The 16646-nt window shown below is 45.8% G+C and overlaps 1 protein-coding gene across 5 annotated transcripts in view; it reads right to left on the reverse strand.

Annotated features, from left to right (window-relative positions):
• Positions 1-16646, reverse strand: part of rps6ka1 (ribosomal protein S6 kinase a, polypeptide 1) — a 70658-nt gene that overhangs the window by 20112 nt on the left and 33900 nt on the right. The window contains exons 1-2 of one of the 5 annotated variants that reach the window (XM_031579892.2): positions 6432-6696; positions 5171-5224 (exon numbers count right to left, since the gene is read on the reverse strand). The exons of 2 other annotated variants lie outside the window; for them this stretch is intronic. In XM_031579892.2, the coding sequence (XP_031435752.1) occupies positions 5171-5224; positions 6432-6473 (96 nt within the window). In that variant the 5' untranslated portion in view covers positions 6474-6696. Of the gene's footprint in view, positions 1-3429; positions 3777-5170; positions 5225-5549; positions 5595-6431; positions 6697-16646 lie in introns of those variants that run through there. 2 more of the 5 variants (XM_031579893.2, XM_031579890.2) reach the window with 2 other exon arrangements.

Consider the following 16646-nt stretch of genomic DNA (forward strand, 5'->3'; position numbering starts at 1 on the left):
TCACTCATAAAGAATTCTCAGGCAGCCCTCTGATGTTTGAAAACAAACACCTGAAGCCGCCAAAGACAAGGCTGATGTTTTTGTCTTTCAGCATGAGAGCACTACAGATACATTATGCTTAATATGCTTACACAGGACACAGTGACCCAACGAAACAGAGATGCTCTACAAGATGCAGAGACAGAGCCATACGCCCAACTGATCTGAAAGCAAACCTCTCATTCTGTTTGTCTAGTTCCCTGCTGATTCTTTCCCTCTAATTACCTCTCTCCCTCTGACACACGCACGTTTACTCCCTCTTTCTCTCTCTTACTCTCATAAACACACACAAACACACACACAGGCGTGCCCTCCGAAAGAGGAAGACTGAGGGTGGCTTGGTGACGAGTGGCGTGTTTGTGACAGGAGAGAGAGGTGGCAGGAGGAAACGCCTGGAGGTTGGAGAGAAGTCCTGGGTTTGGCTTTCCTGCTTTGAGAGCCACGACCCAGAGCTCAGGCCCAGCCAGCGGAGGACTACAGCAATGCCAGCACAGAAGTGGGCCAGATATGGGACAGTATCCACCCTAGTCTCGCTTGGTTGGGGAGAATTCTCATTTAAAAAAAAAAAAAGCACGCCAACTTGCAGGGGTCATGTGACAGTGGTCAGGGTAGGGACAGGGTTTTTGTTGGTGGCAAAGAAAAAAAAAAAAAGAGAAGAAAGAATTGGGGTTTCAGTTGAGGGAAACAAAAAGTGAAGACAAGATAGATATTAGACAAGCTGAAATGTGCTATTTTGTCTTTTTACCGGTTACCACTTTTAAACCAATGATAACCAGTGTGTGTGTGTTTGTGTTTAAAAGTAAGCCACACATTCATACCAGTTTATCACTAAGCATCCTTCATCTTTCACACATATGCACAATAGCACAAACACTTTTAGAACACACAGCATAAACACACGCCACTGACTAATGTGGCCCCGGCATGCAGAGGGCACACCCGCTGTCATCTACAGTAAGTGATGATGTGGCTGCTGCAGATTAAAATAATTCAGTCCCTGGCTTCCGCCACAGAAGGAAATACACTTCAGTCCACAGACAGACAAACAGAGAGATAGATAGAGATAGAGAGAGATAGACAGAGATGGAGGAATACATACAGAGATAGATAGAGAGAGATAGATAGCCTATGCAAGTGCTCTATAAACCCCATCCCCCAGATTGGCAGATTAATTAAGCCAGATCCTACGTCACAGCACAGACTAAAGACTCATTTCACAAGAAATGTGCACCAAAATGTCAGCATGCATTTCCTCTGTGGGATGGGGGGTGGGGGTGGGGGGCTACACAGATGCATTTAAGAGCCTCAACAGTGACCCAGCCTGTAGACCAGTAAGACTGGGCTAAAGGAGTATCTCTTACGGCCCCTTTAGACACCTGAGTCAAGCAGACAGACATGGCATGCACATAAGCAGACAGACATGTTATACACATAAGCAGACAGACATGGCATACACATAAGCAGACAGACATGGCATACACATAAGCAGACAGACATGCTATACACATAAGCAGACAGACATGTTATACACATAAGCAGACAGACATGCTATACACATAAGCAGACAGACATGGCATACACATAGGCAGACAGACATGGAATTTCCAGTGATTAACATCATTCAGAGAAACAACAACCACACACACGTATACAGGCCAAAATGACCACAAAATGACCACTCCCTGATCCAGCCCAGATGTGTTCTGTAGACACCTGGACTCGTATTCACAAAGCATTCAAGTCACACTAAAAGTTTCTAACTAAAAGTATTCCGCTAAATCTATTCACAAAGCTGCTGAGGCCAACTTTTACTAAGGAAAAGTAAGAACTCCGAAGCTACAAGAAAGACTTTGTTGCTATGACTGATGTCAAGTCTCATGCACAAGCTTGCTTTTTAATATCTTCGATGATTGGTTGTTGAGTGACAGGTCTGTGCCAGTAAGTCACTTCATTGCCTACCACAAAGAACGATAGATACAAATAAATTAAGCTACAAATTAACTAATAATGGAATATGCTACTCACAGACAGAGTATCTTTGCAACTGTATAATGACATGTTTGTGTAGATCGTAACTAGTTTAATTTGACAACACAGACGTTATTTAATTTTGGAAATGAATGGAGCACTTCCGTTTGTCGATGGTGTTACTGTGTCCCCTTACAAGCTCCACAATTATTCCTCTCAGATTGAGACTGAATATTTACAATTATTCCTCTGCGATTGAGACTTAATATTTACAATTATTCTTCTGCGATTGAGACTGAATATTTACAATTATTCCTCTGCGATAGAGACTAAATATTTACAATTATTCCTCTGCGTTTGAGACTGAACATTTTAAGTTATTCTGCATTTGCACTCCAATACATTATGGTGTGGAATGACAGAAACTGCCATTTTCATTTGTTTGGGAGTTGGCTACCTAGCACTTAGGACCCATAGCACTTAAACTAGCACCTACGTCTGGGAGAACTAAGGGGCTTTGTAAAAAAACAGGAGCCCAAAAGTTAGGACTGACTTGTTTTTAAGAGTTTGTCCTAATTTGGTAAGTTAGGAGCTCCTTTTAGCCTCAAGGTGCTTTGTGATTATGGGCCCAGCTCTCTGGGACTCCACCATGACTCAATCTCCACACACAGTGGCTCTCATCAGAGCAGCATGGCTGCCTTCAAAACACCACTTCATGGGATTGGCTTCCTAACAGAGCAGCCTCTGCCTCCATATCAATTACAAGCCTTTTCACAGCGCACAGGCCAGAACAAAGGTCAAGTGGAACCGCAGCAAACAGCCTGATTACCACAACATGCAGGGCAGTGCTCTCAAGGGCCAGGTCAAGTAGATGATGGACTACGGTCTTTTAAAAGATCAGCATAAGATGATGAGATGAATGCAAAGATGCTAAGTCATTAGGATCCAGTATAAGTGCAGCTCAAGTACCAGCTTAATGCTTGAATGATGCCATTATGCTCTTGTGTCCATAAAGAGATATTATGGAGTTTTTGAATGAAACTGGTGTGCTAACAAGCTAACAGACAACAGACTTGTGTTGCAAAGAAACTAACTGATAAACAGCTGATAAAACATTTTTGAAAAAGCTGAAAAAGCATTTTTTACATTTTCGTGGGGTTTCGAGCCTGTACCACAAATCTACATACCAACTAGCCTCTGAGGCTACAAGGAACAGCAGGTGTGTTTATCTCTCTCACACCTGAGTTTGTAGGTCTACCAACAACATGAATCATTCAAAAAAATTGCTGACTACAGAAAACTTTAAAAGTAGTAAAATCCTAGATAATGTTGCTTTAAGAACTACACCGTCTCTTCAAAACACCAGTCTGCCTTCCAAAATAACCCCCTACACAAGCAATGAGCGAAATAACCTCTACCAACCATCCAGGTGCCCAGCTCACTGTCTGCAGGGACAATAGATGCTGCTGTTGATGCTGCTGTTGATGCCGTCATTGCCTTGGCGCCAGTATCTCCATTGGCAGCGGTCGCCGCGGTGAGTGTTTTGGAGTGCTGCCTTTTGAAGAGGTAGAAGGTGAGCAGCTGGCTCACTTTGAACTTGCGCTTCTCCTTCTCCATGTGGGCATTGCCCGCGGCGATGGTGACAGTAACCGTACCAATGCCAGCAACAGCGTGCCAAGGGCCAACCCGAGAGATGGGGCCCATGCGCATAGCACAGTGACACACAGGGGCCGCAAGCCACAGCGACTCCACTGAGTGAGTGAGTGAGTGAGAGTGTGTGTGTGTGTGTGTGTGTGTGTATATATATATGTGTATGTATGTGTGTGAGAGGGCAAGACAGAAACAGAAGGAGTGAGAGAGTAAGAAAGAGAGTGTGTGTTTGTGTGTGTGTGTGTGTGTGTGTATGTATGTATGTATGTATGTATGTGTGTGCGCGAGTGCCTGAGCTCTCTCTTCTCACTGCTGCTCAACTGCAACCAGGGCAGGAAGAGGAAGGAAGAGCTGCAAACCTACATACCAAAGCCACACACACACACACACACACACACAGAAAAACACAACCCCCCCTCCACACACACACACACACACACACACGCATGCACTCACTCACAAACACACACACACACACTCTCCCTTTTCTTGTTAGCCTTCAGTACTCGCACAAACTCACAGAAATGATCTGAGAAGACTGAAGGTCTGAAGGAGTAGAGAGAAAGAGTATTTAGAAAATGACTTTCCACAGCCTCGACACTTCCTTTTATCTTCCTCACAGTCACATGACTGATGTCTGTTTCCTCGGCTACATTCTCTCTGGGACACGGGCGCATGCCTGCTGTCCCCCCCCCCCCCGCCCAGTGTCCTAACGTGCCCCCTTCATCCTGGGCATACACACTCCTCCCCTTTTCAACCAACCCAACCTAGCAGACGGAATGTTACAGAAAACGGGGATCGGCTCGTTAAGTGCAGGTTTCAGCACAGACTCACCCCCTCTGTGATCTCATTAGCCACATGTCTCCATATCCTCTTGCTGTTGATGAGATCATCATGGATAAAATGCTGCTTCGCCAATGCTGATTCAGAATCATGTGGCCATTACCAAACATCCACACAACCCCTGTAAGATCTGTCATGTCTAACCGCTCTACCACTTCCAGCAGCTCATTGCCGGTGGAGCTGCTGGGTGTATGTCCACACCTCTGCTGCCTTCTACAGATGATGCGGACAGAGGCTAAAACAGTACAGCCCTGTACGTACACACACACACGCACGCACGCACACACCTCTCACTGAGAATGATATTTTGATGATATTGTTTTCTGTATGCAGTGCCACAGAAGGATAATAGTTATCTGCAGAGCAACTGAAATTCAAATGACACCCAAGGCAGGTGCACAAAAAGAGCCTCTAGAAACACTTAGAAGAAGTCACACTGAGATACAACAATGAGTACGTCCTTCACAGGACAACCAGAGACTCCTCCAGAGTATGCAGTACTGCTCAGATGAATGGAAAGCACATATACACACACACACACGTACGTATACATGCACGTATGCACACACATATGTGTGCACACAAACAGCCTTTTTCTTTCAGAGGCCAGCAAGCTGCAGACGGACACACAGACGTCACATGGGAGTAGTGTGTGTGTGGATCATCTTACCTTGATGGATAATTTGGCAAAGTCGTTCTCTTTCCAAGTAATCTCAGAGCTACCCTGTGAGAGGGAGTCAGGGAGAAGGTCAGAGGTCAGCTTGTGCCCAGTAGGGCTCTGTCCACTCAGGCCTGCTTGCCCTGCCCCTACGCCCTCAGGGTGAGACAGACTGCCTGTGCCCTACGCCCCAGAGCCTCTTAGGGGATAAAGGAGCAGAGCAGAGCAGAGCAGAGCCTATGATTATATCTGACCAGGACTGTACGGGTTACACACACACACACACACACACACACACACACACACACACACACACACACACACACACACACACACACAATGAATGAATATGTATGCATCAATTAATTGATTAATAAATTCAAACACACACCTGCCCAGACACATCTCCATGCACAGACATAGAATCTCTCTCACACACACACACACACACACACGTCAGACTGATTACCACACAGAAAGCGGGAACACACTCCCTCCCTCTTCACTTCCCCTTTTGCTGAATTTATTTCTGACAGCTCTCTTCCTGTTCAATTCTCACTTACACACACACACACACACACTCACACACTCAGACACACAATGGAAAAACACATGTAACTAAGACACATACACACCAGCCCAAACAGCGACATTGAACACATCCAGATCATCAAACACTGACCTACCACCAGATAAAACATTTTTGAAAACTGATAGCTGAATCAACTGAATTTACTTGAAATAAATGAACCACTCTTAAATGGCTTCAAGTACAGGGCTACCATGACCCACTGTCCTGGGGCCTGCGTCTTAGTGGACCCTCCCTGTTTAGCCTCACTCTGGCTGGACTCCCTCTGGTCGGACGCACCCTGGTCGAAGGCAACCAGAGGAAGGCAGAGTAGTTTGGCACAAGAGTCTGACAGTTTCATGTGAGTTTCCTTGTCACCTTATTCCCACTACCCCAGCCTACTATCCTCTCTCGCTCACACACACACACACAGACACACAGACACACAGACACACAGACACACACACATGGAAAAGCCCTTCCTGCGCTAGCCAAAAATAACACCTGGACCCCTCGACAATCTCTTCCTTCCAGATCATCTCTCTCCCTGTCTCCCTCACCATCTTCCAGTATATAAGCAGACACACACACATACATACATACATACATACATACATACACACCTGCAATCAGGAACACACACACACACACACACACACACACACACACACACACACACACACACACACATTTGGACAGACTTGCCTGAGTCATGCGGTGTTTGGTGCGAAAGATTAGCCTCCACATGTCTCATCTGCCAACAAGCCCACCACAGCAGTCCATGCCCTCCTAGCCTTCGGCCCTGTCCCTCTCTCTCTCTCACACACACACCAACACACACACACACATCTAAGCCTCACACACACTGCCTTTCTCGGCTTCACACACTCACAGTTACGCACACACGCTCTTGCACAGGGACTGCTACTCCCACTGGCTCTCACACATATATAGACACACACACACACACACACACACACACACACACACACACACACACACACACACACACACACACACACACACACACACACACACACACACACACACACACATTGACACACACCCTGTCTGTTGTGCAATGGGGAAATGCAATGTGAATGTTGATGGCTAGAGGTGCTGGGAGGATGGATGGACTGGTGGCAACACCGGATCAGGAAACACCAGTACTTCCTAAGGAAACCACACGTCAGCATGCAGTGATGAGCAACAGCGAGATTACATTTGAACCACACACACACAAATATACCTCACACATACCCCCCTCACACACGCGCATGCACAAACATACAGCACACACGCACGCAAATATACAGTGCACACATGCATACTCCTGTGCACTCACACACAGTTACATCAAACACAAACACACACACACACACACACTCTTTCGAAATAAATTGAGCAACTGCAAGGTGCTGCTGTATGCAACACTTCTTTTTAAAAACGTCAGTGTGCCATTTGTTCCATGCTGATACGCATCAGGCACTGAGGACACCATATCACTAGGACTCTGATCAGCTACATAAGATCTCAACATCATGATCTCAGTTCTGAGGAAGAGGAGAGGGGAAACACAAACAGAGACACACACACACACACACACACACACACACACACACACACACACACACACACACACACACACACACACACACACACACACACACACACACACACACACACTGTTGTATTGTAGCCACAATGTAGTCTGCAGGTTTGCATAAACCTTCCCTTAACTCCAGATGTCAGGGAGGCTTCAAGCAGGCCAAAGATACCCTGGCTCTGTGATCGGTCAGGCCTGGCAGTGCTGTTGCCTAGCAGCAACCACACTGGACACATAGTAGAACAGAGACATGCATGTGGGGTGTGTGAGAGACAAACTAAGGGGGAGAACGAGTGTATGTATGTGTGTGTTTGTATGAGGAAATGAGAGAAAAAGAGGGAGAGAGAGAGAGAGAGAATATGTGTTTGCGTATGAGGAAATGAGAGTAAGAGGGAGAGAGAAAGAGAGTGAGTGAGAGAGAGAATAGTTATAAAGGTGCCAATATAATTTCTCCACTGTGCTACTTCACGAGGCACAATGACACACCGACACGGAGCCCCAGGAGCAATTCAAACCCATAATAATTAGCCAGTGAACATTAATGATGTTTGCTCAGTGAGAGGAAAAAAGCAGTGGAATCGGTCACCCGTACTCGGTGCATAAGGGCACACAAGATAAGCTAGCTGTGTGTTTAGCAGAAACATATTGAACAGGCTGAAGACACCAGAGAGAACATACAACATCTGCATTTACACTTAACACTCTGGCAGACGCTTCCATTCAAAGTGTCTTACAAGAGTCAGAAAACAAATACGTGACCGCAGGGCAAATAGGTGAACGCAGGGCAAGCAATGAGTCATAAAGAAACCCTTCTTCACCCTCATGGAACTCAAAGACCACAGAGCTGAGAGGAGAGTGAGAGAGAGTGAGAGAATGAAAGAGTGTGTGTGAGAGAGAAAGGGGGTTAGGATTAGAGGGTGAATATGTGTTTAGTGTTTAGATAGATAGATAGATAGATAGATAGATAGATAGATAGATAGATACTTCATTGATCCCAAAGTAAATTTAGGCACAGAGTTTCTGGGTAGGCTGCCACTCGCATCGGCGCCAGAAGTAGAAATAGGAAGTCTTTGAGGTTTTTGTGACAAGCATTTCTAAAGCACTTACCAATTTATATACACATTATGCTATACAAATAAACATGCCTTGTCTACAATGGAGGTTGTGAGTTTTTTTTAAAGAGGGTTGGGTTTAGATGGTGAAGATGTGACGAATCTTATGAAGCTGAGTAAGAGTTGGGTCTTCAGCTTATTTCTCTTCATTTTGTGACATTTACAACTTACAGAACTTCAATCAAAGAAGGCTCTGATTAAGGTGATGCCAGAGGTCATTGTTCACAAGTTATGGTGATGACTGTCATATGAGTGAATCTAGGTATCTATTCAGCATCTGAGACTACATAGTGAGACCAGGGCTTGACACTGACACTTCTCTTTCCAAACACCAGGGGGCAGTGTGGGTCTATAGTCAATCCAGTAAAGGGTGAAAAGGAAATGTTCCATGAATCAAGACAGAAAAAAAGACTGTACAAGTACGAACATGAACAATAAGAGAGAGCTAGAGAACTAGAGAGAAAGGAATAAAGACACAAAAAAAGACAGGGAGAGTGAGAGATATACAGAAAGAAAGAGAGATAGATACATTGAGAGAGAAAGAATGTCCGAGAAGGAAAGATAGATCTCACTCCACTTGAGAGGTAAACAAAGAGCTCAGTGAGAGGAGACGAGTCTCCTAGTCCTGAGACAGCCTCTTGGCGCGTGTGTGTTTTCACAGTACTGTGTGTGTGTGTGTAAGTGAGAGAGTTTGTAGTTCTCCCTTAACTGGAATTTGAAGTCCTCCTCCATCTCCACTTCACTCAGGAAAAGCATCTGCAGTGCCTCAAACAAGGAGCACGCTGGTCTGTCCAAGTACACAGATAGCTCTCCCTGAACACACACACACACACACACACACTATACACATACACAGAGATACACACAAAGATACACATAAAAACACCTCACACAGAGACGGACACAAAGACACACACACACACAATACTTATGCGCACACACACACACCAATGTTTTCACAGTACTATGTATGTGTGTGCGTGTGTGTGTGCGCGCGCATGCCTTGCCAGAAGAAAGGCTTTGTCCAATAACTTCACCTTGAACAGGGCAAATGCCTTCGCCAAGCAGCTGTGTCCAGCAGACAAGAGCAGGCAACACTCTTACGCACACACACACACACACACACACACACACACACGTGTCCAGAGCCAAGTTCAGATTTTCTAATGTCAGTAGGTCCATTGGGGGATGACTAAGAGAGGCAGAGAGATAATCTTTAGAAGAATGTCAGGACAATGCTAGAACTGACTGAAAAAAACAAAAAAAAATCACCAGCAGAGATAGAACTGCCACTAAGAGGGAACCACAAAGAGAACCTCAACTAAAAGAGAACCTTTACTGACAGAGAACCACCCCTGAGAGAGAAGTACCACTGGAGGCCAACCAGCATGTAGAGAGAACCCTCACTAAAAGACACCCAGCTCTAAGAGACAATCACCCCCAGGAGACAATCCCATCCAACATAGTGTCTGTGTGTGAGTGTGAGTGTGAGTGTGAGTGTGAGTGTGAGTGTGAGTGTGAGTGTGAGTGTGAGTGTGAGTGTGAGTGTGAGTGTGAGTGTGAGTGTGAGTGTGAGAGAGAGAGAGAGAGAGAGAGAGAGGACGTAGAGCTCCACTGTACAGTCTATGCTAGCTTAATTCCGTTAAAATAAAACATTTCACGACATCCAAAATCAACTGGTGTGTAGTCTGCTGATGTCTGCGATGACAAAAGAGCAGTGGGCGCTGGAAGGGGAAAGAGTTGCTCTGGACTAGTTTGGGGAGTGCTTCAGTGAGCGCTCCCTCAGGTTTCTGCTCGACAGGAGACAGTCTACACAAAGGGAGCATCATCCACATGTCACCACACTTCTCCATGGGCAGGAATTCATGAGAAACGTCTTTGTTGACAGTAGAGAGTGTGTGTGTGTCTGTGTGAAGAGTATGAGTGTGCTGTCTGTTTATACATGTGAGTGTGCGTAATGTGTCTATGAGTTTGTGTAGGTGTGTGAGTTTGGGGGGAGGATGTTGAGGCTCAAGGGAAAGCCTTTGCCTGGCCTCTGTGATGATGTGTGTGTCCACCTCAGCGGAGTCTGCCTGTGTGTGTGTGTGGAGCAGACATTCCTGAGCTGGACCTCTCCTGCTTCACTTTATCCCTCCAGCATTCCTCATGTCTGCTCCCACCTGACTATGGAGCCAGCACCCCTGACACACACACACACACACACACACACACACACACACACACACACACACACACACACACACACACACACACACACACACACACACACACACACACACACACACACACACACACACACACACACACCCCTTCTCATTTGCTATTTAAATGCATTACGGTATTTGTTTTCTTTAATGTTGTTGTTATATCACTCTGTTGTTCTTAACACTGGATTTGGCAACACTGCATCCAAACAGTCATGCTAATAAAGCAAATTTGAATTGAACTTGAGAGGGAAAGGGAGAGGGAAGGGTAGAAAGAAAGAAGAAAAAAAGAAAGAAAGAGAGAGAAAGAGGCCTACTAACAGGGAAACTGCAATTCCTATTGCACAACGAGGTGTGTACGGCTGCGTGTGTATGTAGGGGGAGGTACCAAACTAGAGCGGCAGAAAGACACAAGGATCAGAGGTCAACTGCTCCACGCCCAGCATTCTGTCTGGTGGTGCCGGAGGAGCCATTGCAGTGCTGCTTCTGCTGCAACCTTCTGCACAGGGAGCACAGGCACAGGCACACACACACAGATACAGACACAGGCACAGGCACAGGCACACAGATACAGATACAGACACAGGCACAGGCACAGGCACACAGATACAGACACACACAGACACACAGACACACAGACACACAGACACAGGCACAGGCACAGGCACAGGCACAGGCACAGGCACATGCAAAGGCACAGGCACAGGCATACAGACACACACACAGATGCAAACAGACACACTAATCCCTATGCCTCACCTTCACGTCTCTACTCTGAGGTGTATTTAAACAGGCCACACTCAGTGGAGGGGAGGAGAGAGAGAGATGGAGAAGATGAGTGTGAGCCGGGCGGGGTTGAGGGGAGAGGTGTGTGTGTGTGTGTGTGTGTGTGTGTGTGTGTGTGTGTGTGTGTGTGTGCGGCGGGGCCTGTAGAGTAAAGACTGCTGTTGGGAGTGACTCGTTAAAACCACAAATTCCCCTAACCCCCAGCAGTCCAATTAGTGAGGGATGCAAAAGCTCATTCAAAGCAAGTGCACTTGACTGAGTCAATATTGTGATCTACATGCTGGGAAATATGTTATTATTACATCCAGGGAGTCGTGGTCTGCTGGATACAAGGGAGAGGGGTGGGGGTAAAAAATAAGATTCAAGTAGCTAAGGATTATCGGTATTTTTTGCAATTTGCTGAAGGTACGGAGAAAGAGAGGGAATGACTGCGGATTAGAAAAAACTAAATTGAAAAAAATAATAATAAATCAGACACCTAGACAAGCCCTTCACTGTAGCAATGAGGTAACTGCAGAAGTGACTAAGAGCTTTAAGTACTGGGTGCGCCCCGCCTTCAGATTTCAAGAGTGGCGGCTTAAGTGAAAACACTGGGCTGGTGTTGGCACCAAGTATCCATCATTGTGCCGCCATTATTGGGTGACTGATTTAGGTGCACCGTGCACTTCTGCCACCTGCTGCCTGGTGTTATCACACTCCAAACCACATGGAATACACTGGTTTTAAACTCAAGCCCACCACCAAGCACATTCTCATTTTGTCTGGCAGGGTGGGCCTGGACGGATGGCTTTTCCATGCCTACTACAGCCTATGTGCATTGAGCAGGGTTAGACTCAGTGAAGAAGTAAAGTGCAGATCCTACTTTATTTCAATTTCAACTATTTCTTCCATTTATTTCTATTTAGATATTATTCCCGTCTCTCTCGCTCTCTCAGCTCAACAATAAAAAAAACGTCAAAAACCTGTAGATTGCTGGATCTGTAGTAATGTCAAGACACAGCAAGGGGCAGATCATGGGTTTGACACCAAGGGAGCCCCTATAGGCTGCTGAGCTGATGAAAGCAAATTACTGTAAAATACCTTTCAGATAAAAGTATCTTATAATAAAAGAGTTGGATAAAAGCTCCTGACCCCCATTATAGTTTCCTGATTATTATTAGACCATGCTATAAACCTCTGAAGACTGGTCTGCAAAATTCACTTCCAGTCACAGTGATTGATTAGCAGGGCAATGACTTGCTGTTCATCACATCCCTCACACACACACACACGTTCACCATGGCAACCCCAGGTTCTAGTGGAGGCTGAGATGGAACCAACCCTGACCAATCACAGAACCGCACTTCAGTCAGCTGCTACACACACACACACACACACACACACACACACACACACAAACAAATGTACCCATAGATAAACGTGCAGACACACACACACACACACACACACACACACACACACACACACACACACACACACACACACAAATGTACCCATAGATAAACGTGCAGACACACACACACACACACACACACACACACACACACACACACACACACACACACACACACACACACACACACACACACACACACTCACAAACACAAGCGCACACACACATACACACGCGCACACGGACACACACACTAGCACACACCAAACTTGGCTCTTGATAAAGAAAAAAGCTTGAAGGAACAAACAGTCTGTATTTACAGGGCTTTTTGGCTGGGGGCTGACAGAAGCCTGTAAATCAAAGGCCAGCCAGACCTCTATTAGAGCTCACCGATTCATGCAGGTCTAACAGCTCAATACAATGACAGCACTGCACTACACACAAGGGATGAGAGAGAGAGAGAGAGAGAGAGAGAGAGAGAGAGAGAGAGAGAGAGAGAGAGAGAGAAGAAGAAGAAGAAGAAGAAGAAGAAGAAGAAGAAGAACGAAGAGGGAGCGCAACAGAAAGAGTGTGAAGGGGGATGAAAGAAAAGGTGAGAGAGAAAGTGTCAGAGAGAAAAAGAGAACAAAATGAAATGTCTCAATGGTGATGAAAAGTGGGTGGACAAAAAGAGCAACTTGAAGGACAAAAAAAAACCTGCCTTCAGTGTTACTTCCTCCCTTACTCAAATACTATGGCAACTCTCCCCTCTCATCTCTCAGCGCCCCGCCACCCTCTCTGTGAGATGTCAACTGGAAAGGTGAGGAGTCTGGTAGGGTGGGGGAGGGGATATCTGGTGGAGACTTGATCACGACTCTTCATTGAGTTTGAAAGCAACCGTCTGCAGCGAATATCTGCACTCGGGAGATGGACTGTAGCATAGCCAGATGAGCCTCCGTATGTTAGAAATATAGGATGTGATTGTGATGGGGATTGTGTGTGTGAGTGAGAGAAATGTAAAAGAGAGACTTAAACATCTGAATGGTGATTTATGAATGAAACATGAAAGGCGGGATCAGACAGCGAGGAGAGCTTATATGAATGAGAGAGAGAGATAGATGGGGAGGGGGATGTGCAGAGTGTCAGATATGGAGAAGAACCACGGTCACTATGGCAACGTGCCGCTGAGCAATCGTGGCTAATAAAGAGAGAGAAAAAAAAAGAGGAAGAAAAAAAAGACACAGAGGGATACCAATCTTGAGACAATCTGTGTAATTTGTGTGTGCATGGGTTTTTTAAAGCGATATGAAGGCCTTCAACCACCTGCATTAGACTTCACTTCACTGAGGCCACTCTGTTCACCCAAACCACGTTTTCCCTGACAAAACGGTCTTATAGTGTCGTTGCTTTGCCAATAATCTTGTGTAGTTCTAGGCTATAACTTGCAACGTAGGCTATGCAAGAAACAAAAGAATGGGTTCACAAAGACCTAGCTAGCAATAGTAAACAGTGTGTGCGTCTAATGCTATAATGTTTTCCCCTGCCTAAACCTTAATTTCTTTCTTTAGTTTTACGTCTTTAGTTTCACATCTATGGTTGATAAGCAGGACTGTTTGACAGTTTGGACAAGCCTAGCCCATTCTAATAACTTTTTGTCAAATTCAGCTAATCTTTCTTCACAGTCCACTAGCTATGCATTATGCGTATTTGCGCCAAAAAAATAAAAAAATAAATAAAAATTTATTTATTTAAAAAAAAATCAGGTGTTCTTATGATCCTGGCCCCCGTAAATTGGAAACAAATAAATGGGCATGGACCGAGCCATAAACAATTCCAGCCAATCAACACATTACTGCAGGAGCACGGAAAGGAGAGGTTTAATTTCATGATCCATCGAGCTCAAATAGAAACAACCTTTTTAACAATCAGAATCGCAGACTACACCTTTAACACAACGTCCTACCTCAACGACCTTCAACTCTCTGACCTGCAACTGCTGGCAAGTTTTTATTTTACCAGAAAAAATGTGATCACCTTCTAACGGAAACACTGGGGTGTGTGTGTGTGTGTGTGTGTGTGTGTGTGTGTGCGCGTGCGTAACGTGTCCCTCAGCAGTGTGTGTGTAATTAGGTCATAACACCTCCAGAGCAGTTTGATGGGGAGGTCCAGTCTAGTGAATTTCCACCAGAAGGCCCCTCTGGTGACGCAAAACTCCCCTAATGTCTCACACACAGACACACAGACACACACACACTGATTACTACAAGGCAACCCCCTTCATAAACACACACCTTTGCACACATTGACACATGATGCATGTATGCACGTACGCATGCAAGCACACACACAAACATAAAACACAGACACACACTTCCCTCAGGGCCTTTCAGAAATAATCAAAACCAAATGGGCCAAACAGAATCATGCAGCAGATGAGAAAGTTAATTGGCGTTTGAGCCTGCCTCTGGAGAACCCAGCTACTACTAACGCTACCTCCACAGATAACACAGAGTAGGTGAGGGACACTTTAGACTAAAGACTACAGACACACTCAATCAGAGCTGACAAAGACAAACGCCAGAGGGAATTATGGGTGGGACTCTGCGTCTCCAGCTAGTTAACAAATTCACACACCAGGGTGGTATATCAATCAAACAACTGTGTGCGAGCAGTTCCACTCAATACACACACACACACACACACGCACACACACACACACACACGCACACACACGCACAAACGAAGCGCAAAAGTGCACACGCTTAAACATACACACGCACACACACCACCAGGAGACAAACTAATGTATCAGAGTAGGGTTTATACCACAATAAAGCCCAGACAGTAACGGAACAGTACTAATGCTGCGTCTGCACACTGAGAATGAGAAGTAATGGCTGCTGGTGTGTGGGTGGCAGTAGTATTGTTCCACTGGCCTTCGCTCTGCGTCTCGTGGCCAGAGAACTGGGCCAAAGCCCAAAGCCAATTACCGTGTGGCCCTATTATAAGTAATGCCTTCAGACGATAAGTCAGAGTCGGCGCAAACACAAAGGCGTGAGCCACGAAAAGGCCATTAGCGTGGAGTTAATGATCTAACCACCCCCTCTGCAGTCCTATCTACACTATCTCTCTCGCTCTCATAGGACACGGAATATGAAGAACTGAGGGGTAGAGTCGATTAGGACAGGGACAGGGAGGGAGACTGAAACAGACAAAGGGAGAGATAGAGAGATGGCAAGATAGAGAGAGATAGAGTGATGGGGGGGGGGGGGGGGCACAGAAAGAGGGAGAAAGAAATAGCCAAGGAGAGAAACACTCTGGGGAAGAGGGAGAGAGGAAAGGAGAGAGACAGAGAGAGAGAGAGAGAGAGAGAGAGAGAGAGAGACCGACAGAGGAAGATTTTTCATTTTTAAAATGACTCTTTATTATCTAACCCTAGGGCAGCAACATCAGAGAATTTAGTCATAAAAAGGTTATCCTCTCAATGACTGTACATAAAGCTCTTCTGCAACACCATATTTTCAAAAGACTCAAGATCATGCACACAAAGACTCACTCCAGGGAAGGAGAGAAAGATGGAGGGATGGAGTAATTATGGGCCAGTGTTATAGGAGGGGGGGGGGGGGTAATGTTATCGTCAGGCCCCACTGGCCTCCTCATCTCTCCTGTGGGCTGCTGGTGATGGTAGCAGGGAGACAGATGAGTGTGATGGAGGGAGGGATGAATGAGTGTGATGGAGGGAAGGATGAATGAATGAGGCAGAGAAATGAACAAGGTCATGAGGAGAGAGACGGCCAACCCTGAAAGACAGAATCATCAGGCCCCATCACCTGGGTCACA

The sequence above is a fragment of the Clupea harengus genome, chromosome 14 (assembly GCF_900700415.2).
Source record: "Clupea harengus chromosome 14, Ch_v2.0.2, whole genome shotgun sequence".
Classification (NCBI taxonomy): Eukaryota; Metazoa; Chordata; class Actinopteri; order Clupeiformes; family Clupeidae; genus Clupea; species Clupea harengus.